The sequence below is a fragment of the Furipterus horrens genome, unplaced genomic scaffold (assembly GCF_987537825.1).
Source record: "Furipterus horrens unplaced genomic scaffold, mFurHor1.1.pri manual_scaffold_2, whole genome shotgun sequence".
Taxonomy (NCBI): Eukaryota; Metazoa; Chordata; class Mammalia; order Chiroptera; family Furipteridae; genus Furipterus; species Furipterus horrens.
In genome coordinates, this window is record NW_028327172.1 from 137,935,138 (window position 1) to 137,959,546 (window position 24,409).

The following is a 24,409-nucleotide window of genomic DNA, read 5'->3' on the forward strand; positions in this document are numbered from 1 at the left end:
TTGAAATACCTAGGAAACCAATCTTGTGAAACATAAAGTTACCTTTGTGACACAGTTTTTGTCCGCCCTTTCTCCTAGCTTGGGCTGCTCCATTATCATGGATCAGTCTGATTTACAGCTTCATTTAAGCTTGGAAGTTAAAACACAAGTGCTGTTAGGAAAAAGGAGGTCTTTACCTGTATTTAGTATCTTCCATGTATGTGTTTCATCCTTAATTATTTTTATTTTCCGTAATTTAGTGATTTGTACCTGAATTGGTCTCAGATAATTTTTTAGTCTAAATTGTTTCAGCTGTTAGCAACACTGCCACCCCAGCTCCTTCACTCAGAGCCCCCTGAGTAGAGCCACAGGGGTGCTAGTATGGGGGTCTGGGTTCCCCTGTTACTACAGAGGGAGAGCTCAAGGAAAGAAAGCAGACTGGGTATGGGCCCAACCCAAGGAATAATAGGCTCTCCTAGTGAAAAAGATTCTGCTGTAGAGAATGTAGTGTACTGATTCTTAAGAAATCCTTGATCCTTTGTTATTAATATCTATTATAAAAAATCAAATTTAGTGCATGTGTTTGAAATATGGACATCCATGCTTAAAGAACAGGGCCCTCAGACACTTAAATGTCTTGTTTAATTCAAAAATATTGACATTTGAATGGAAAATGTTACATTATGCAGTTACATTATAGTGGTATAACTGAAGTATGTTTTCTTTTTTTAATGAATTACATTATTTTCAGGACTCTGGCTTACATCTTTAGTCAAGATGTATTATCTAAGAGATTCAAATTGAAAATGATGTGAATGTCAAAGTTTAAAAGAACACAGTTTTTTAAATAATTAATTTTTAATATTGTACCTATTATTTTTCTACTTTCCTCTGATCTACCCCTATCCCATTTTTCTGTTTCATGGTTTAAATAAGTAATATTTGAGCTGCAATCATTGGCCTGATTTTCTGCTTTTATATCATCTTTTAATATTTAAGGAAGAAGAAAAACAACAGTAAATTTACTGTTAGGAGGAGATGCTATAATTTGTATGGGACAATTTGATACAGCAATAATAACCCTTTTCCATGCAAAACCCTTTCTCTATATAATTTTCCTCTTCAGAGTATTTTGCCCTCTTTAAGGAATGAAGTGCTGAAACATGGAGCAGATGAAGAAAAATGAAGCATAGCCTTTTTTTAATGGTGGAAATACTACTTTTATGCAATTTACTGACATTTAACATTCTGTACTGTGACTATGGCTACCAGAGCTGAAGACCTATACGCTGGAAATTCAAGTCACCTCATTTTTTTCACATGTTTTGGTAATAACAGACATGATAGCCTCAAGTATTCATAGCTAACTCCCCAATAACTACCCAAGGTGATAAAAAATGCAACTTTGTTTCCTAGTAGAAAGAAAAGTGACCCAAAGGGAAGAGAAAGGGAAAAGCTCATATAAATAAGAATATAAAATTTCTTAGAGGAGAGAGGTCTATTATCATACTGAGTTTCAATAAAAGGTTTTTTTTTAATCACTTGGGTAGAATTACTTCTTTTTATCTCAGCAAAATTTTAACAGCTTTAATTGTGATGAAAAGTGAAGGCAGGCTGTACTGAGGAGGACAGAATGGGGAGTGAGGAGAAAATGTTTATGCTGAGTATTTACCAAATGCAAATGTTTAAAAGGTGCTTCCAAAGGAGGTCTTCTTGCCTTGAGGAGTTAGGCCCTTATTTTCCCTAATTATTTTATCTATATCAAACATGAATTCGTATAACCCTTGGCCATTTCTCACTACTACCCCTACTCCTTCCCTTTTCAAAGAAATGAACCCAGAAAGAAGATTTGTTAGAAAAAGAAACCAAATGGACTCTTCCTCCCTCTACCATTTATGCTATATCCCTTTGACTAGACTATACTTCTAATTTTTTATTTTTTTTTATTTTTTAACCTTTTGGTTCACAGTAGTAGCTCTGGGACTGTGGATAATGTAGATGTGATACAGAAGGAAGAGAGATCTTTCTGAAAACATGGGAACAATTACATTGGTCAATGTCTGTGTTCTCTGTGTATCTTCTTCCTTCATCCATGTTTCTGAAACAAATCCTTGTGATTATTTATATTGATGGATCAATATGATCCCCACAGTTCCGAAAATAGGAGAGAGTGAAAACCCAAAAGAATGAGAGACATTTTTATTCCCATCACAACTCCCTCCCCCATCCTTGTCCCCTGCTCACATGTGGAAAGAAGCAGACACACAGAACAGGTCTGACTTTCAGACAGGTGAACCACGAAGCTTAGTTAAAGAACATTGATGAGGTCTCTTGTCTCTGAGGAGGGCCTCGGAAGGTTGAAGAAAGACACGAAGAAGGAAGGAGAGGCAGTTAACTAACCAGAGCAAGAAGGCAAATGGCTCCACCGACCGCCAGATCCCCAAAGAAACCAATGACAGTATCTGGAAATTTCTGTCGATGGTACAATTCAGAGAAGAAGAAGGAATATCAAACCAATTTAAAAACATTCCAGACCCTCCCATGTTGCTCCGAGATAGTTCAGAAAGCTAGATCCAGTGCTGAGTTTCTTGAGCGGATTCGACCAGGCTGTAACTCCCTCTCCGCTTTCCGCTGTGTCTGACCACAGGGCTGCTCTTCACCTATTGTGGTGAAGTTCGCTGACACTCAGAAGGACAAAGAGCAAAGACGCCTCCAACAGCAGCTCGCACAGCAGATGCAACAGCTCAACACTGCCACCTGGGGGAACCTGACAGGTCTGGGCGGACTCACCCCACAGTACCTGGCGGTAAGTGCTGCAGGCCTGAGTGTGACTCCCAGGAGAGAGGGGAGCAACTCTTACAACCTACTTGTCCCCTGCATATGCTGAAGAATTCATTTGGGGGACACTTGGAGTCTCAGGAAATTACTGAAATCAGCATTGATGCAGAAAAATTTTTCCAAGCTAAGTGGGTTAGCATAAGCACATGACTAATTTAATTCTTGCTTGATGTAGGCTGAGCAAAGTCCCACAAGGCTACATGTCTAACCCATATTGGAGAGACATCAAAAAATCCTGCATTAGAAGGGATGTGGCCCTCTCAGTAGGAGGCGCTTATTTAAGGATACTGAGGCAGCTGCAGTTGGAGGGCTCACTGCCTCAGAGGTTAGTCCATTCCACGTCAGGACCTCAAATGAAATCCCCATGGAACTTGCCTTCAGTGACCCTGGGTCTTCCCAGTGGAACTTTAGATTAAATCTAGTCAACTAGATTAAATATTTCTTTATCCATTTGATACCAAAAAATTAGATCCTCTTTCAGGCCAAATAGACTCAACTCTTTCAGTCATCCCTCACATTTCATTGTTTCCAAACTTTTTACTTTCTTGATTTTTCTTTGAGCCACCTGTTGTATTTCACTGTCAATGTCTTTGTTAAAATACAGTCACCTGAACTGAAGACAATTCCCCTAGTAAGACCTAAACGGCAAAGAGCAATGACCCCTAGTGTGGACTCTAAAAATCTCTGTGTAGCTTGAGAGTGGCATTTGTAGTAACCGTGTCACATGCTACACGGAAGGTAGCTGATATGCCTCCAAGTTTCTATTTATCTTCCTTGAACTCCTGCCAAACCAGTGCTACTTTATTCCATTTCTCTGTTTTGAAACCTAAATGCTGGACTCCATTTTATTCATATAATTTCATATTGTGAGACTGGGCTCTTTTCCTAGTCTCTGCCAGTGTGTTTGTGTACATGCTTGTTTGTGTGTGTGGGTATGTCTGTGTCCTAACTCTGTCCCTCCCAGGACTGTGTTATCCATTAGACTGACTTTGTCACAGAACCTGTACTGTGCTGCAAAATAGTCCTCCCCATGGTTCGGACAAGTCAGACTGCTTGGCTTGCACAGGTGAGAAAAGGGAGGCTCAGAAAAGTTGCATCGCTTGACCCAAGATCCTGCCGCTGGTGGCACAGTGGGACGCAGCCCTCCATGTTCTCTCTGTCTCGCTGGACCGCCTCTCAGAGACAGATGTGTCTCTTATGCCTTTTTTGCCTACTGGGGCCCTGCATGGAATAGCTACTCAAAGCACATTTGATTAATGAACGAGGAGCGTGCGTCTCCTGTCTTTATCTGAGTCCTTACTAAAACCAGTAGCCGAATTACTGTCACTTTCACACCATTTCTCCATCTGATCCACACCATGGGAGATTTTGCCAGATGTCTTGCTAAAAATCTATATAGGCTCTGCCATGTCTTCTTCTTGGTCTTTCAGTCTAGAAATTCTATGAAAAATAAAATGAGTCTTAACTTAATCATTTGTTTTTCACAAACTTGTGCTTTTCAGATGTTCACATACCATCTGTTGAATGGCATATAGAAGAATTTTTATCAGAGATTGAAGTCAGGCTCATCTTTTCTTTTCATAGTTTCTAAGAATCCAGCTTCCCACTTCATCGTTGCCAAAAACCAATACACACATGCCTGTCCCAGGGCTCCGGCACATCTCCTGTGCCCCACAACTTACCAAAATGTCTGGCCATGTTTCTTTGGTCACAACAGCAAAAGATTTCTGTACTCTGAAAGAAATTTAGTCTCATCCTCATTTATAAAACACATTTCTATATACTCTTTGCTATGTTTTCTCCTACTTTGAATTGAAAGTCCATTTCTGTAAGGGTCCCTGGCTTTGAAGGCATCCCCTACCTCTGTGTTGATGGGTAGATCCTGACTCTGGCTCACCAGAGAATGGTTTGCAGTGGAAAAACCCTCAGTAATAGTTTAATGACACTCCGGTCTGCTTATCTCAGTAGGTTTTAATTCCTCAACATATCTTCAGAGCTTATTTACTTTTACTTTAATTTTTAAAACTAAAAATTAGTAAGGGGTCACAATCACAAAAGAATGGGAAACCCAAGTAATCAAATCAAAGTAAGGGATTTTTTTCATCGAAATGGTTAAACCCCAGTTTTTCCCTCTTCTCCCTCTTTTCATGTGTGTGTGTGTCTGTCTTTTTCTTTCTCTCTGTGACATCTGGGTAATATACAAGTATAGGCAAAAGTAGATTAGATTACCAGCCATCATTATGAAAAAAGATAAATCATAAGTAAGGATACAAAAATAACAAGAAGAAGAAAATACAAATGAATACAATAATTAATTAATAAATAACAATATAAGAATAAACTCTGTTTTGTGTACTCACAACTGTAAGCCTACTTTTGCCCACCCCTGTATTCCACTGGGTCGAGAGGGATAAGTGAACATGAGAGACATTTTTCTGGTAACTGTTCATGTTAATCACCATAATATCATTGTCACTAAGTCTTTGGTTTAATTAGCCACTGATACTCCACTCTGCTTGGTGGTTTCAAGTCAATTGATAGATTCCTATTTTTGAGTCATATTTATCTAAAGAGTCCTTCACTTACTCAAAGGAATGGTGTTCCTCTACATTATGTTTTGCAGAGCTCCAAATAAGTTCTGAAAGCTCTTTTTAAATAGTGAATTTATCTTTTCCTCTGAAGCACATAACAATTTTCAATAAATTTGGAGTGAATCTATGCTTGTCAGTATTTATGTTCATTTGAGTAGAGGAGGTAACTATATGCTTATATCTATGTACAAACTCTATATTGATCAACCTTAAAAGAAAGGAGATACCAATAAATCTAGTCAGACACTTAATATAGCACCTAAGTGTGAACCTATAATTCAAGTCAATTGGGCAAAGATAGGAGCATTTTATTCTATTTAGTTCCTTTGTTTGTGTTGTTCTTTAGTTTCCTGTATTAGGTGATATCATATGGTATTTTTCTTTCTTTGCCTGGCTTATTTCACTAAGCATAATTCTCTCTAGTTCCATCCATGTTGTTGCAAATGGCAGGAGTTCCTTCTTTCTTTCTGCTGCATAGTATTCCATTGTGTAAGTAAGGGAAGGGATTAGTCAAAGAACCCGTATAAAAGACTCATGGACATGGACAATGGGGAGGGATATGACTGCGGGAGAGGGGGTGGGTTGGGTGGGGGAGAGAAATTAGGGGAAAAGGGGACAACTGTAATTGAAAAACCAAAATTAAAAAAAAAAAAAGATTGCTGCCCTATTGCAATGTGTATTCTAAGAAGGAGATCAGCAATAAACATAATAAATAAGTAATTAAAAAAAAAAAAAAAAAAAGATAGGAGCATTTTAGGACAGTAACCCCATGCCTTTACCTTGTGGTAGCTACTGATTCTATGTGAAGGAAGATGTGTTTTGGAGGTCTCTAGGAAGAAATGCAGACACCTTTTCACAGATATGTTATTTTTTAAAAGATGCTGACATACGTATTTATAATCCTTAGTACAGCATTCACCAGGCACTTCTAAGTTTTGACAAAGAGTATGTTTCTCTCTGCCAGTGAAGACCATCTTAAAATGAGTGACCACCATCTTGGTCATGTAGTCATGGCTGTGAATAGACACACTGATGTCTGTAATTATCATGATTTCTCTGTTGGCCCAAGAAGCAGTGGATCCATGTGCTTCTATCACAGGATGAAGGAAACAGAGCTGAGAAAGCAAGTTGAAGAGACGGACCTCGATTGACAGAGATGAGTTACAGTGACTACCAGACTACAGAGAGATAGCATTAGTCATGCCATGTTGGTTTCAATAGACTTAACACCTGGTTGTTAAAAAGAGTGAATTGATTAAATGTTCTAAGGCAGCAGTGTTACTGAGTTTCCCCAGTGTCTGTGTTTCGTAATAGAGATTAGACATTACTATGGATTTACAGTCCCAGCTGTGGGAACCTTCAGTCCATTAAGAGGCAGCAGCAAGCAGCTCTACAAACGTAAAGGAAACAGGATGTGTCCCCAGTTGAACCTGGGAGGTTACTTCACCCTCCTCTCCACACTTGTGTTGACGGCACACTTTTCCCTTCCCTTGCAGCTTCTGCAGCAGGCCACCTCCTCCAGCAACCTGGGTGCATTCAGTGGCATTCAGCAGATGGCTGGTAAGTCACAAACAGTGCCTTTCCTTTTGACGGTGCTGTTATCTGAATTTGAGGGGGTTCAGAGGGCAAAGAAAAGCAGCAGGGAATAAAGGAGAACAAAGAGCAATTACCAGTCCTATTCCCTTTCTGGTTTAGGTGTTAAAATTAGAAGAGGTGTTGGAAAGTTGCTCTCCTATCTCTGGCATTTCCAACATTTATGACATGAGGGGACAGAGAATTCCTGCATAGTATACTCATTTTCTTATTTTTAAAAATGGGATTGGCTACTGGGGAATTTCCAGCACAATTCTTATATCCAGGGCAGCCAACATGATTAACATGCTTGTAAAATTTTAATAACAGGCGGTCAATAAAAATGGTCTGACCTCCATAATGAAAGCCAAGACTGCAGCCTATCTTTGCTACAGTTCGCAGTCCCTTGATATCCACAGACAATTGTCAGGGTGCCGTTTTCACTTTCGTACCCCAGTTGACAGAATTGGGCATCAGACACTTTTATGCAAAAGTATAATCTTTGTTCTCAATAAAATCAAAGTGTGGCTGGATTTGAAAGCCGGCTTATGAAGGGTTTCTGTTTCTAATGAGCTGTGTCAGTAGTAACTGAGGTTCAGTGATTAGTGAAAGGTCACTCCTGCTGTGTCACCTCCCAGGCTGATATCCTAACTTACCACGGGGCCAGGGCCGGCAGCTTGTGCAATAAATCAGAACACAGGTGCCATTAACCTGCCGTGAGGAACTGTGAGAAAGCTTTTTCCTTGTTTCCTTCCAGAGAGGTGGGGAGCAAGGGCAAGGAGAAGAACAGATTTTTGGCACATTAAAATCAGGCAATTTGTTTTAATCAAGGACACCCTGAGTCAATATGCAGAATAAAAGCCAGATTTCTTTATCTGTCCCTATGAAGACTCCTTTTTTTCTTCTCTCTCTCTCTCTTTTTTTTTTTTTCCAAATACATGTCCTTGGGTTTTTTTCCTGTTTTACTTTGAGTGGATTATGGAAAGACTTCCGATGAGCATACATAGGTTTCTCCTTGTATGTGGGCTTTTCATTGCGGCCTCACGGGCTAATGGGAGCTTGTTGTCTGATGGAACATATTGGCCTACAGTAAAAATACTGAAGAATCATTCACTGGGCTTTAAATCTACTGGCACTGCCAGCTTGTTCTGTTATAATCACAGCTTTTGAATTATTAGAAAAAATATATATGTTCAAATGGTAAGTAGTTAAATTACTCATCGGTATCTTTATGGATACAGTTTAGGAAGCTAGCCTTGGAGCTAATAATCATATTAAATAGTTAATTTATTCTTGGTTCTGTGAAGGGAATTAGGATGACATAAGTAAAATATTTGAGAAGTTTTCTATGTTTTAAAAAGAGAAAATCTCCAGATTGCAAGCTCTAAAATAAGTGGTAAGATTTGTCACGTTTTCAGCCAATGCAAGATTTGTTTTTCTTCTAATAGTATGGACCCACCCAGATCCAAAATTAGGGTCTTTGCTTCGAGGAAGCCTCAGGCTCCCCAACTCCCACACCTGAATTATGCAGAGAAGGTCACCGGGTCCTCGGGCTACTGCCAAGAGCATCTTCCCTGGCGGACAGTGTGCCCTGTCATTTCTCATTAAACTGTGTGTTCGCCACGCCGGCCGCAAGTCAGCACACCGGCATTCACATGCTCTGCGCACTCATTTAAAGACGGAGGGTTGCTGGGAATCACCTTAGAAGGTGCACAGAGCAGATGGCTGATTTAAGGCACTCTCTGAATGCCCTGGGCTTTCCTGAATACCCCTTTCTTGAACCTTCAGTATGTTAAATCCAGCACCCCGTGTCTGTACAGGCTGGGAGAGAGTGCTGAGCAGTCCATATGGACCATGGCCTTGAACATTTAGAGGATTAAGGATATAGATATCAAGGCTCTGTCTGCTGGGTGATTTTTCATTCATAAGCATAACCAAGTCTCATCTCCCTAAGTGTTTGAAGCATCATGGTTTGGGGTATTTTTTTATTTCAATAAAGTGAAGTTAAAGGACATCCTACTCTTTCATCTTCTACCCAAAGTGAGGTTTAGCTTTTTTCTTTGCCAGTCGTTATAAAGTGAATGGGTAATAGAGGTCACTTTTCAGAGGCAGTGTGCCCAACTCCCCAGATGTGGGAGGTGCCCCTCTGTCTCATGCCCCAGAAGCCCTCACTCCCTTACCTTCCTTCCTCACCTCTGTGATACTCCAGAGTCACCGGTGCTCCACAAGCATGCCTGGGCTCATGAACACAGCCCTCGCTCCTCTAAGAGGCACTCGTGACTATTTTTGAGTAAATGAGTAAACACATTTATGAAATGACAAACTCAAATTTTTGTTTTGGGCATGTACCCAATGGCACTTAGGTTAAATGCCTAGTTTCTTAATTAAGAAATTTGGCATTAGCCTTACATCTAAGCTGAAAAAACATATGAGCTAAAGACAGTATGTTCACAGATAAGTTGCTGAGAATTTGAAATTAGAGGGTTTGTACAATATCACACATATTACGGAACACATGGTCCGTAGCGCATTCAGTGGGAGGGACATGAAGGAACCCAGAGATCACGGATACCAAAAGTCACCAGGGGTTAAAATGCTCCTCAGGTGATTGAGATTGTGGCACTGTGCGAGTGGGCACCTACACAATCCAGTGCCAGCTGTGTGTCTACAGTGCCGTATAATAAACTCCACATAATAAAATTCAAGTACTCCGGCATGGAACCCTCACCGAAGAGAGTGAAATATCATCTTGGAAACTAATAATATTTTGTTGTGAACAACTCTCGAAACATAATGGTCTGTCCTTCAGGAGATTCAGGTTTATCACCAGAGTCTAAAATGTATCATTTGAATGAGCAAAACACTTGCTGTTTGAGGAGAAAATAAAATAAATCCAAAAAAAAAAAAAGCAGTAAAAGAAATTTTAGATGACGAGTTACTAAGTAGTTGCATTAATAAAATTGAATGAGACATCAACTATACTGTTCTGTCAAACTAAAAGTAACTCTAAATGTGTTCCATGATTTTATAAAAGGGCACCTTTATTAAATATGAATTTTAAAAGCAGGAAATAGATTGGGATCAAATCTTCCTAACCTGAGTGCTTTTATGTGTACTTGTAGTGCACCTTTGAAGTTGATTGATTTTTCCGTCTTAAAACTTGTAGTAAAAAAAGTGTTCTTTTTTTTTTTCACTCAACAGTTGTATTTGTTTCATGAATCTCTGAACTCTCAGAAACTTGGGTCTGAGTTTGGCCTCAGAGTATGGATATTTTTCTGAAAAGGAAGGAATGAGAGAAAAGTTGCTTTTCAGTCATTAATTTTTTTATAACAACTGTCATCTCAAAAGAGGATCATGTTAGAAAAACAAAGGTAGTATTTTACGGCTTTCTTTTTAACAGAGCTCCTTGAAATAACCCTCCTCTTTATCCTCAGAGCTTGCCAAGAACAAAGCCACCCCTTTGTTACTACATTACAGTTGGAAAACTGAAGTATGAAAAGTGAAATAAGTAATCTGAGGCCACAGCGCCGGTAAGGGGCATAATTTGGCCTAGGATACAGAATTCCCAAATATCAAACAACTGTATGCGGTAGGGACCGTTAAGAGCCCATTTTACAGGTGGGACCACTGAGGCTTAGGTTAATTAAGGAACTGGCCCAAAGTTACTACGCTAGTAAGTGGCTGATCCCAATTTCACATCCTCTTCAGCCTGATCCTGAAACCTGAGCTCTCTTGCCCCTACACCCAGGCAGCAGTGCTCAGGGTACCAGCAAATTCAGGTATGTTTGCATATGTACAGGCTGAAGTGATCACCTGCACAGAGGGTGTAGCAGGCCACATAACAAACAAGTCCAAGCTGTAGATAAATAATGAGGGAGAGCCCCAGATCTGCTCAGAAAGAAGCAATTTAGAGACTGGAAAAGTGCCTCCCTTCATTTTGAACAACATTTCAAGTGTGTAAGAGTGGTTTGCTTTCTGTTCTGGGAATTTTTTTTCTAGGGCAAGGGATCGTTATTGGGAAATTACAGAGATTATAAAGCCATGGCTGAAGAAGAGTATCTTTTGACAAAGGAGAAAACATTCACTTTACTTCTGATATTCAGGACAGCTGCTAGTAATTTCCTTTCAGAATATCTAGTCTACATCTTAAAAGTAACAGTAAAATTATAGAGTGTAAATATTTGCTTCCAACAACAACGTGGCGATGCTTTCATCGGTTTGAGATCCTGTCCCCGAGAAGTCTGTCTTCCTGTGGTTAGTGGAAAGAGGGAAGGCATTTAAAAAACTGCATTGGAGGCTGAGAACCTGGCACTTGAGGCCCTCCCCAGGTGCGAGGTGTCATCCTGGGCCCACAAGGATTCCTGTGCTTCCCAAGGCCTGGCTCCCACCCTCGCGCCACAGACGCTTCCTGCGAATGTGCTAATGGGCCTTCTGAGAATGTTTTATAACCACCCATCTGTCAGTTTCTAACAGACCTGATTGGCAAGCACTTGTAACAACTGACATCTGTTCTCGCTTATTGATATGCAGATTTATGGTAATTGCTATGAACAATAAGACACAAAATTACCTAGGGTGAACATTAAATTAAATTTTCATGCCCTTCTCCTTATAAATAATTTTTTTTTAATCTTAAGTTTCAAGTAGGCATATTGCACATCTGTTTTCCACATCATTTCTTCATTTTGAGAAGGACCCTCTTTTCCGAAGTAATGAATGAAACGTGGAATCCCTGTATTCCTAACTCTTTCTTTTTTTTCCTGCCATCTTGAGCTTGGCACATTATTGGATTTCATAACACTTATTTAAATGTTTTGTATTTCCAGTCACCCAGATTATCACCCGTTTTGAGGGATGCCCATCCGAGCAGAGTTCTTCGTGAGGTTCAAAGTGGTGGTTTTTCTTCTTATAAAAGAGCTGTGTGCCAAACCAGACCCAGCTTTCCCAGTGAGACTGTCCACTGTCCGTCTGGTGCCCTTTCTGGACCACTGTGTGGGAGCAGCTGAGAAAGGGAAAGTGGGCCTGGGTGGGCGGAGAACCAGGAGACGCCTGTGAAAGGAGCTGAGGCAGAGGAAGGACAGGGTGCTCTCAGGCACCCCAAAAGAAAAAGAAAACCAGAAATGTGAATTTGAAGTGAGCAGAAGCAGAAACCCTCTGTTCATGGCCTCTGGGACCCCATTGTTTGCCGAGCGCAGAGTTAAAGGAAGGGGAGACCTGGTTCCCGCCCGGAGCAGGCCATCTGCAGCCTCTTGCCATCTGAAGGGACAGTGATGCAGTCAGCCTGCCAGCACAATCTGGGACAGCTGAGGAGGTCGAGAACAAATCTGCAAGCCTGTCCGCACAGAGCTTCCCAGGCTGCTTCCTGACATGGGGCAAATGCCTTTTCTGGAAACAGCGTGGCCCCCGAGCCCCCTTCCTAGGTGGGATGGCCACACGGTGGGACGGCTCCCTGGCTGCGGGAGCAGGAAGAGCCAAGACCTCAGTCACTGAGGACACGTGCTGTTGGCAGGGTGGGTTGTGGTTCATTCCCACTTCACAGTCAAGACATCTAGGCCTAGACCGTGAAGCCCATTTGCTCAGGGTGAGGTCAGTTGGCGGGAGGTGAGGCAGAGCCCAGACTGAGACCCAGGTGTCTGAGAACGGGGCCTGCACTCTTCTTGACCAGCCACGCTGCCTCCAGTAAAGAGCAGTTGTTGTCACATTGTCACCAGCAGAGAAGGCTGGGCATTCCAGGCCCCAGGAACACAGGACAGGGTAAAGAAGATGCCTCTGCACTGAGAAAAGCAGAAGGGAGTAGGTATCAGCACTAGAAATGGTGCGCCACCCAGAGTAGGTGGCAAGGAAGCTGCCCTGCCCGCCTCTGGTGTGCTGAGCGCTTCTGTCTGGGAGGAGGGGGAAGGGAGCACTGTGAAATCCGCCAAGGTCTGCCCACAAGGACCCTGAAATAACCAGGATGGAAGGACAGGCGTGATCCTCCAGTGGGGCACGCCATCCCCCCCGCCCCCCAATTCAGTTTTCCTGTGCTTCTGTCTCATACCGTCAAACTAGAGACTATTGAGAAATCTTCTGAGTCTAGGCCTGTTTCCAGAAACTGATACAGGATTATTCCCTGTTCCTGGCTTCTCCCTGCTCCAATATATAGCAGCCTCTTTGGGGGCAGAGATTGTCTTATTTTCTGCTTCTCAGTGTGGTACCCAGGGTCTGGCCTATCATGGCCACTCAGTAACAGGCAGACAGATGGACAGATAGGTGGGTGGTGGACAGACAGATGGATGGACGGACAGATATACTGAGGGGCAGGCAAATACAGGGCCTGCTCTCTGCTGGTTCTCTTCATCTGAACCTCTTTTTTTCCCCTCGACTTCCTCTGGTGCTAGGAATCACAATAGCTTTTCCTTTCCAGTCATCATCTTGCTTCCTTTGGTCCATATTCTGTTCCTTTCCATGCAGTGCGACTGTTGAACAGAATGCCCTCCTCGCCCCCAGTGTGGTGTTCCAGAGTCGCAATCCCACTGCTTGGCCTTTCCAGCTGGAGGCAGGGAAAGGCTGAACACGGTGACACACTCTCCTGGGTGGTGGAGGGCGGGAGGGGAAAGACAGAGGGGACACTGGGAGGGGATACATGGGCTCTGCCGGTGTCTGCAAGCAGGAAGGGCAGTGGGGTGGAGAATCTGAGTGCTGTCAGCCAGGCTCCAGGACCTGTGACGAGTATTGGTGGGTGAGATGAGGAATATATATGGTTCTAATAAATATTTGTAGAATGGTTAACAATGATTGAGGGAAACAGTCAATACTTGACATGTTATAAATACTAAAGAACTGACAAAACATGGAGAAAACTAAAAATCTGCTTGCATCTATGGATAGTACTCTTTGGAAAAATTTATGAAAATTTCATACTATTTGATATGCTCTTCATTTATCCTACATGGATTCACCTGTCACCTACTATGTTGAGGCAGTGTGTGTGTGTTTAGGTGGACTTGATAATGAATAAGACAACATTTTTGTCCTCAAGTAACTGAGTATCTAGTTATAAAGTTAAGGAATACACAAAAATAGCGTCAAAGTGGGATATGATTAATGAATGGCCCCAGAGTTAGAAACAAGATGAAGGAGTTTGCAGGTAACACAGAGAGTGCACGCGTTAAATCCACTCTACCAGTCTTCACTGAGGGCGGTGTGAGTTGAGGCTGGATCGCTGCTCCTACTCGGGAGGTCCCAGCCACCTTAGGCTCTGTGGCCTCTGGCCCAAGTGAGTGATCCAGGCCCCTCCACCTCTGGGGACCCTGCCTTCCAGGCACCATGGCTCCCGCCTGGGCCAGGTCAAAGAGGTATCCCTGATAAGGACCCTGTGACCCAGGTCTAGGAGAGCAGGTCTTCATATCATTAATCAGTGCCAGATGTGCATTGTGGGTTTTAAATTTAGTGCTAAACCCTCCACTTGTCTACGCAGCCAGCCATGGGTAACGCAGTCTGGTCATCTGGTTTGTATCATTAAAACATGAGAGGTGGGGAACAAAGGGAAAAGAAATTGGGACAACTGTAACAGCATAACCAATAAAGCATATTTACAAAAAAAAAAAAACATGAGAGTAAAGACCCGTCACTAGATGGCCAAGAGGGAACTGATGGGTCAGTATCCGTGTTCCTTGCTCCTGGCAACCTGACTCAAAGCCCAGGTGTGAAGTGCATTCAAGTGGCTTTCAGGAGTCGGCCCATCGCCCATCGCCCATCGCCAAGTCCAGGTGGGTCTACACTAAAGCCAAGCAGCTCCTGTATTTCCTCCAGCTCTGTTTTCCTCAAGTAAGCCTGAAAAATAAGAGCAGTGCTTTCTCGACTCTCGAATTCTCATAAATACAACCCCGAAGAGCTTTGTCCCCAGTTGCCTGTGCTTGAGGAAGTAGGACTAACTCACCAGTGCTGGTGTCCTGCCTCTGGGAACCCCTGGGAACTAAGTGGGTTTTGGAAAACAGGTGTTTGGTGTTCACCCTAAGCCAACAGAGCTGGACGTCACCTGGGAGAAGATAGGGGATCATTTGGAGGAACATGAGAAGCCATTTTGCAGCAGAGATATCAGAGACTCTTTTCTGAGTAGAAATAAACCCTGGGTGAGGGGGTCAGGATGGAGGAGCAGGGTCGGTGAGCCTGCAGCTGTGCTGTGAGCCGCTGAGGCTGTGGTGCGGGGCCTTCGCTAGAACATTCTCTCGCCGTGTGCTCCATACCCCTTCCCCAACACACAAGGAAGCTGTCATTAGCCACTCTCTCCAGAGCAGATTAAATTTGCTCAGTAGACATTTATTAAGTACCCATATTTGAGACATGAAGAGAAGGCAAAACTAAGCTGATTACTTAACTCCTATATCTTTCTATAGAAAATTCTTCTGTATCAGGAGAAAGCCATTGTTTCCTGCTTCTCGGGTGTGCATTAGTGTGAAGTGAATCACGGAGGAAGATTTTGAATGTTCAGAGAACCTTTGATTGAGCAGTAGAAGTAAAGAGGAGAAAAGATACCGAAAGTGCTTATGACAAAGATGCCAGGCCCGAGCCCCACGCCCAGCATGGCCGGCCTCCCCTGATGGACCATCCCCCATCCCAGAGCTCTCAGCTGATCCCACCCTGGTGGTCTCGCCAAGTTTCATTTCTCTCTGCTGTTTTTTCTCAATTTTTACTACCCACAAATTCATTCTAGTTAATAGTTCGCCCCTTTTTAAAGTACAAATACCTATAAAATGCAAATATAGCTGTTTTACAGGTGAAAATACTAGCCACTGCCATTTTATTCATTATTTTAGTCATCAAATATTTCTGGAGTTCCTACTATGGATGTATTTTAGAGTTCACATGGAAAACAAGTCTGAAGAGAGAATTTCAGTGACAATACCAATGGTCACTGCCATTTACTGGGTGCTACATTGTGCCAGTCACTATACTAAGTAATCTGCATTCATCTATTTAATCTGCACAACAACTTTTTGAGGTAAGATACAGTTACTATTACCACTCACTAAACAGGAAATCAGACAGGTTAAGTAATTTGCCTGAGTCACACAGCAGGTAAAGTGGCAGAGCCAGGAAGCCCTATCAGTTCAACTTAAAACTAAGAACAACTTTTCCCCAATAAACTCTCTTTCTCTCTAATACCTTCCACGTGCAGCTATCAAGCTTAGCAAGCTTAGAAACTGAGAGTTGACCCCTATACCCTTCCGCCCACTGCCAAGCCCAGATCTTACTGTTTCATGACAGCTCCGTGGTGGAAGGCCCTGCTGGGGCCAGTCCACACACAGCAATCTCAACTCGTCTTTTCCGGTGATCTCTATAGCCCTGAGCTGATGCAGCTGGGTTAGGACAGGCAGCACCAGGGCGAGGTGACACATGAGTCATCAAGCAAGCATCGCAGGGCTTACTGCCCAGGGCCTCTGCGGTCATCATCTGCCTGGCCAGGTGGGCCTGTTGCTAAAGCCACCTTTCTCTTCCTTTCACAGGTATGAATGCTTTACAGTTACAGAATCTGGCCACGCTGGCGGCAGCTGCAGCCGCGGCCCAGACCTCAGCCACCACCACCAATGCAAACCCTCTGTCCACCACGAGCAGCGCCCTGGGAGCCCTCACCAGCCCTGGTAAGAGGACATGAAAAAATGGCTGCCCAGGTCCAGACAGATGTGTCCAGACAGCCAGGGAACTTGACTGGGCATTGGGTTAACTTATTCCATTAATTATTCTTAAAGGACCAAACTTTCAATGTGCAGGTGTTTTATTTCCCAATGAAAAAGTGTTTTCTCTGGGAGAATCCACCATGCTAGTGATTCTCACACATTCATTCTCTTTCAAAAATGTGTTGTCCATTCGGTCCTCGTTAAGTCTCCACCATTTTGAAGAGCCTCAATCTCAGTCATGCTTTTTTCTCCCCCTTCTTTTTTTAAGCAGTTTAAGAATTCTCTGTGAAATCTCAAAATCCCTTATCACTCCACTGTTATATTTCGCACCCACACCATTTTTCACATTTGATTTTAAAAGCCACGGTCTAGAGGAGCCATCCTTGTTATTTGTTTATGACCACGTTCTGGACTATGTCATGTGAAGTCTTTTTCCTCAGAAATGTTGTTGCCTTATTCAAAAGCAGATGCCATTTTTCTTTTCTCCAAGCCAGAGAGAATGCAGTTGCTTGGATACCATGATTTGTTTGTTAAGAGATGTTTCGCTGGCTTCTCTTTCTCCTTGAATGTTCTAGACCTTCATAAATGATCTCACCTCCTCCTCTGGTGCGTGGAGGAGTTGGTCTGGACGGTCTCCAAGCTTTCTCCAACTTTGAAACCTCGTGGCCCTCTATCGGCAATGCCAAAAGACTAGCTAAGTGTTGAAGAAAACTTTTATGGAATACTGCGAGGTTTTCTTTCAGAAAAACAGAGAATGAAAGCTACAGCGCACCACAGACCAGCTTTCACAAGGCTTTTGACATCAGGAAGCCGTGAGCCTGCTGGCAGGTTCAAATGCAATAGCCCTCTGTTTGTTTATAAAACATGATGTATCTAATACATTTCCCTCTGGGTACAGTTTGAGGGGAGGAATCTAGGAGATTTTCAGGAAAAGCTGGGGGATTTATCCTAAATGTGCTGTAATCTCATAGCCACAGCCCAAAGAGGCATTGACTTCATTCTCTGAAATGTCTTAAAAAATGGACACCTACTCATGCAACAAATGATATTCCTAAAAAACAATTGTGTGATTCCAACAAGTTTTAGTGCTAATGTAATATATAATGTTTGTTATTTAAATAAATCCTATAGTGACCCTTTTAAAGAAATAAACATTTTGACAAAATAAATCACCCCTTATAAAAAGAATAGTGATTTACCTTAAAAGCAAATTTAAAAATTAACCTCTCTGATGTACCTGTTTTATAAATCAAATTGAAAACTATTTCCTCAAATCAGAATTTTTACCTCCCCTATGAAGACTATGAAGTGATTTCATTAAAACATCACATATTTTATTGTATCTTTAGTCAGAAGCTGATATTTTTAACTTTAATTGGAGAAAAAGAAACTAAAAGTTACTCAAAATCTGAACACTTTTTTGTTTATATAAAAATTAAGGGGATTTGCTCTCTTTCTCTCTCATTTTTAAGAGAAAACAATATTAACGTTTTTGTCTAAAGTACATCTAATTTTTCCAACCTTGGTCTTTACCTTCTCTCCCTTTTGTTGAAAATAGCCAGCAGAAACTGATCAAATCATTGGTAAGAGGTAAAAAAAAGAAAACACTTTTTCTTATGAAAACTATCTTCCTTATATGGCACGGATCCACATAGCCCACCGTTTGGACCATCAGTCCTTAAACCTTACTTTGACATGTTTAATACTGTAGTTACATTACAATTATTCCACTGTTCTGACAGTTGTGTTAAAGGTATATGGCCCGCTGTTTGCTTGTGAAGATTCATTTGACTTGATTAAAATATATTCTTCTGTTGTGACATCTGTGCTGGAATGTGCTGTGGTTCCGAGGAATCAAAATTACTATTCGAATGTTTCATTGTTCTTTAAAAGAGGACTTGTCGGTTTAAGAAGCCAAGTGCTAAAGCAGATGTGAGTGGATCACGGTGACATGTGACTGGTGGATGGCTCTTCTGAAGTGCTGGTGCAGCGTTAGGCGCTGCCCTGGCAGCGGGGACACGGCAGTGAACTGAAGCGCTGGTCTGTCTGGTCCCTTCCAGTCTGTCAGGGTAGCCTGGACAAGAAGCAGACCAGGTTGTCCTGTAGGTGATGGACAAGCACTGGGAAGAGACACTGGGCAGGAAGGTGGAGAGAAGAAAGGGGGTTGAAGGAGGTTTTCTGTCTCTGAAAAGGTGACATTGGAGCAGAAGCCTGAATCAAAGGGAGGAAGCCATGCTGATATCCAGGAAAAGGGCCATTCAGGCAGAGGACAGAACCAGTGTAACCGCTGAGGGGCAGGAGGGAGCTTGGCGTGATTCCAGATTGGCAAGGAAGCCATCTGTGGTGCTGAGCAGGGTGAGGGGTGAGAAGTGAGGGCCACAATGTGGATCTACATCTGTTCCCTCCACTGTGGTCAGGAGCATGGATATGTCATAAATTTCTTAAAATGAGGTGTACTTAGACTCCCTAGGAAGTTGGCCGAAGTATTTAAGGAAATTTAGACGTATTTGACTGTTTTTTTATTTTTTCCTGGGGCCTTAACGAAGGGAAGAGTGTGTCCTGAGATTATCCCCTTCTTTCCTGCTCTCGGTACAACCCACCACTAGCAAGGTGTCCTTCCCTTTGCTCTTAAAGCTGCATCTGCTCCTCCATAGATTCTGCTCACTGAGGTATCACTGAAAGGGGTTTTTTTCTTCTCTGTTGAGGAATGCTTTGCATAATGGCTGAAAGTATTTCATTAGAATCTGAAATGTAGCAGCAGAAACTATTTAAATCTACATGTCAATTATATTTCTTAAGTATAACTAAAAAAACCTGACGTTTAAGTGAAAGTAAATTATTTGTCTTAATTTCCATCGGGGACTCTTTCAGAAAAGTCACAGAAAATGTGTTTAATAGAATTCATGACTCCACTTCATCAGAGCAATTTCCTATGGGGGCAGGGGGGTGCAGGAAAAAGAGTTCCCAAGGCCAGTGCCTTTGCTTATTATTTTTAAATAATAAAAAGCTGGGCTTATTATTGTTCCATTAACAACCCAGTCAAACTGTGAAATGCATCACTCCCACAAAGGCTTGATTTTACCCTGTTTTTAAAGCTGTCTCTTATGCTTCAGACAAATCTATCCAGAAAGGAAAGGGACAATTCAATCCCCTAAACTATTAATTCTTTTAATAATTGTAAATTTATCATTTCAGTTTTGCATGCCCAGGAATAGTCTCCTTACAGCATTATTATAAATGACTTAAACTGTCTATGCTTTAAAACATGAAAGATTAAGCTTTAATTTTTCTTTTAAAAAAATCCCCTTAGGCAATAAATAGGTTCCTTTGTCTCACGGCCTTGAAATAAAAATGAAAATGGTCTAAATTGCCTGTGGTTAGAATAAGTGTTTCATGCAATTATCAGATGGTAGTGAATAAAATTAGAAATTAAATAATGAAAGAATAAAAACCAGGTAAATGCATATTATGCCTTTTATAAGTTTCTCCCGGGTCTTTTGAAGCCTAATTTAATCATGTTTCTTGTCTTTTAATTTGATATGATAATTTTTCCTCTGTTTACTTAAGTCTCCTATTTAGTTAATTAATCCTTGGGTCATTTCTTTTTACCCAATTTTGAACCTGTTTTGAGGCACGTGTCTCTGTATTGATATAAAGAGATAAATTGTCTCTAAGGTGTGCAGCTAGGTCTTAAAGAAAGGCAGTATTTGTCTTGTGCTCGGCTTGTACATGTGTTGTTTTTGCTTGATAATTCTGAGAACTCAGGAGAGAGCATTGTTATTACCACATAGGAACATTTCTTTGGCATTTTCTGTCTAAAATACAATATTACATTCCTGTACCACGTTATTCCATTGACCTTCTATTTCCTTTCTTTAAAAAACAAAAAAATGTTTTAAAATTCTCCAAATGCCTCTGTAAGTGCACTCAATCAAGTGCACATTTCAGGATAATAGATAATTTCTTTTGATAGTGTAAAGCATTTTAAAATGCTAAGGAAGCATTTTTCCATTCCCACCATTGACTTTTCAAATAGTTTTCACTTGAAATTCTAGGCAATGTTTTTCCCCATCTTCCAGATGTTCCCTGCCTCCCTGAAGGCTGTGACAGACACACTGAAGTCCCAGGGAAATGGTGCAGCTTCCCTGCGGACTGTCGGAGGTTAACAGAGACTGGAGGTGTCTTCCCCTGATTTGGGCCCCTCCTGCACTCCTCACTGAAGAAGTACCAGAGCGTGGTTACCTTCAGTGCCACACACGCCTGTCACCAGGGCAGGGGTGGAGCAAAGCAGCCGGCTCACTGGCCAGTGAGCAGTGGGACACAAGGAGTTATCCCCAAACTTTTCAGTGTTACCAGGGGTTTCTGTCCCCCTAACTGCACCTGCACGTGTCATTCGAGGGCTCACATCATGTGAACAGATGAGGTCCATAGGCTGACGTAGCCCGTGTTTTCGAGCCTTCTGCTTTCATGCAGAGCAAGTACTTAATCATATATGAGTATTTCTAACAAGCACTGATTCTAAACCTGAGTCAAATGCAAACTCCTTCCTAAGCAACTATATTAGGAGTTCCTTGAGGGCAGAGACAGAGGGTCTTCACACTTCTGTTGCACTTCACCTCTTTCCACTGTGGGGCAGTTGTTTGAGTATACGCCTCATCTCTCACCATTTGGACAGTCCGTTCTTTCAAAGCAGAGACAGTGTATTCACTGGTAATCGCCTTGCATTTGCAACAGTACCTCACCCCCAGGTACTCAAGTGCTGTTCAATTCAATTTTAAAAAGTAGCAATGTGAAGATGTTCTAAGATAAATGTTTAGTCCAGGACACATCTCTGAGAAGTAACCCTAACCTGTCACCGTGACCTTTGACAGGCCCAGTGACCTACCTGACAACCCCTGACCTGGTTCTGGAGAAATCTAAAAATAGCAACACTCCACAGGGGAAGATTCAGGTCCAACTGGTTTCTGAAGAGTGAATCAATAGTAATTGACATTAGAATAAAATCATATAGAGCAGTTTTTTTATTCCAACAATTTTATGAAGATTGGCTTTCTAAATGTCCTGATGTCATGATGTGGGATAAAAAAGAGTCTCACATCAAATAAAGGCATTTTATTTTCAAAAAAATCATCTTGTGTGTGGGCTTTTGAAAACTCATCCCCCAAAAACGCTCCTTAATGATGTGAGCTCCACTAACTCCCTGTGGTCCTCGGCACACCTGCCCTGGCAAGCTAAAGCAGTGCCTCGGATACCTCCCAGGGGCATGTGTTACTTATACTAGACTTCAGCATTTTACTAAATCAGGGACCAGTAATTCTTCACCTCCCATTTTTCTCCTTAGGCACACCTTTTTCATTGCTTATTATCAAGGAAAGGAAGTAAATCTCAAAGAAGTCAAGTTTTCTCCTTCACTAGCTAGGTGGTTAAGTGTTTCAGTCAGGCAGAGTCAAGTCAGTCGTTAAAATTAGCTATCTGTTTGTGGGGTCGAATCAGTTAAACAGCTCTACACCCTCACTGCTACTGAAAGAGACCTAACAGCCCACTCTTTTGCTCATTTCCTGAATCTTTTTTAAAGATTTCCACATGTTACAGTAACTTATTCTTGACGTTATGGGACCCACTTTATTTTCATTCAGTGTTAATGCAGGTTTGACATTATGCAAAATGTTCCATAAATAAAATGTCACTATAGTGACTATAATTTCCTAATATGTTTTTCATTCATTCAGCAATATTTGTTGAGCATCTACTATGTACCTGAGACTATTCTAAGACATTCAAAACATATCAGTGGACAAAGCTGACAAAAATCTCTGTCCTTATATAGATTATATTCTAGCATTAGCTTTTAAAAAAAAAAAACATTATTTTACTAAATTCCACTATAGTAAAATGATTTAGTTAGCCTTTAAGCATAACTTATAACTTCTACACCCTTTGAAAAAACTTCATTACCAATATATTTTTCTACTTTATGTTAAAATGTTGCAAATTAGACCACAGTGGGGAGAGGAGAGAACCCTTTCTCTCTGTGTTCTTCCACTTCTGTAAACTGTACCATTTTTCTGAGTTTTATGCAGCAAGGAGCTCTGAGAGTTAGTGTTACCCAGCAGGGTGGGTCTGGTAAGTCACAAAACCAGACAAGCTGAGAGGTGTATTTGCATTCTGCTCTGTGGCTCTGCAAAAGAAGCATTTTGTGAAAATCAAATATTTCAAAAGTTCTTTGGCATTTAAAACATGTTTTTGAAAAAAATAATTGGCAGTGGTCTGCATTTCTAGTAAATGGTTTTTATTTGGTATTAATCCTCATACTTCAGGTTTAAAAAACAAACATGCAAATATCTCCCAACCCAGCGGAGTTCTGATGGCCCCTCGTGGTCTGGGCATTTCGATGTGGAATTACCTTTAAATTTCCTTTATCATCGAGAAACTGGGACACCCCCTGATACAAAAAGAAAAGCAGCTGATTCTCTGATTCATTCTGGTGCCCTGACCTGCCAGAGGGTCCCCAACCTCCTCCATCAGAACATCTTTGCACAGTGGATGAGCTGCCTTGCAGTCAATGAGAGGCCCCTGACCGGGAGTCTCTTAATGTCCTGAACTAATTTAAAGCTGAATAAAGCTGCCCCCACTGAAGGGGGAGATATTTATGGTTGTCATTTCACTGCAGAGCCTGCACCCAGATTTCTACCAGCCAATTCCACCTGTGCCCTAAGCATTGCTTGTTGTCCCACATCCCGTGGACAGACAGATCTCTGTCATGCGTTCAGAGGGCTATCACTCAGTGCTTTGTTCTTTCTTTGTTTTCGCTGCGCTTTATAGTACAGTAGTCCCTCGCTATATTGCTGTTCACGTATCGCAGCCTCACTGTATCGCGGGCTTTTTAAAAATATTATATTTATTTATCTATCGCGGATTTTTTGCTATATTGCAGAATTTTGTGGTACTGTATACGTATGTTGTTAAAGTTATGTAGGTTAAAGAGTGTAGAATAAATGTAAGGTTCCTACTTCTCAGGGGGGTCTGGAACGTAATACCCACAATAAGTGAGGGAATAATGTATTTTTAGTATTGGCTCTGATTCTTCATGTTTCTGCAGTTAGTGGCTCTGGAATCTGCTGTCCCAAGTATGGGATTCACTGTGTCGTGCGGCAGAGCCATACCGGGTGCCCCAGTAATGTGTGTGCATGGGCTCAGGGGTGTGTCTTCTGTACAACACGACCACCAGCGTTTTCTCCCGCTAAGCTATCTGTGGGGCTGTCTGATGAACTATTTTTCACTGCTCATGCTGATACAAAGCATGCGTTCATTCCTTAAGTGCATTTTAGATGAGAAAAGCAACAACACATCATTTAGTCACAGCTCCCTGAAGGTGCATGATCCAACATCCATGTATGAAGACTCAAAAGCAACCATATAGAAATGTTTTGTTCATACGTGGTTCAATCCCATGAATTTCTATAAACTCGATCTGTGGCCATGTACAAAAAAATAAGCAAATTGCATGAGTGGAAAGTCAGATAAGGTACAAGGTATCGGTGACAGGAGAGATTTCATCTTCAGGAACTGGGGAACATTTTTAATAGAAAGGCTGACATTGGAGCCAAAATTTTAGAATGAGGGTAGGCTTTTGAAAGATACAAATGGGATGGAAAATATGGCAAATGTGTCAAAGGTGAAAAACATGCGGAAAAGGAATTTAGTTGGCAAATGGAAATCTATCTCGTTTTTCACAAGGATAAGATTTATGGACAATAACAGCCATGGAGACTC

General features: G+C 41.7%; 1 protein-coding gene across 9 annotated transcripts in view; it reads left to right on the top strand.

The window, feature by feature from the left end:
* Positions 1 to 24,409, top strand: part of CELF2 (CUGBP Elav-like family member 2) — a 402,001-nt gene that overhangs the window by 344,142 nt on the left and 33,450 nt on the right. For all 9 annotated transcript variants that reach the window (XM_090266503.1, XM_090266497.1, XM_090266496.1 and 6 more), the window contains exons 7-9: positions 2,627 to 2,785; positions 6,905 to 6,968; positions 16,466 to 16,600. In XM_090266503.1, the coding sequence (XP_090122629.1) occupies positions 2,627 to 2,785; positions 6,905 to 6,968; positions 16,466 to 16,600 (358 nt within the window). The remainder of the gene's footprint in view (positions 1 to 2,626; positions 2,786 to 6,904; positions 6,969 to 16,465; positions 16,601 to 24,409) is intronic.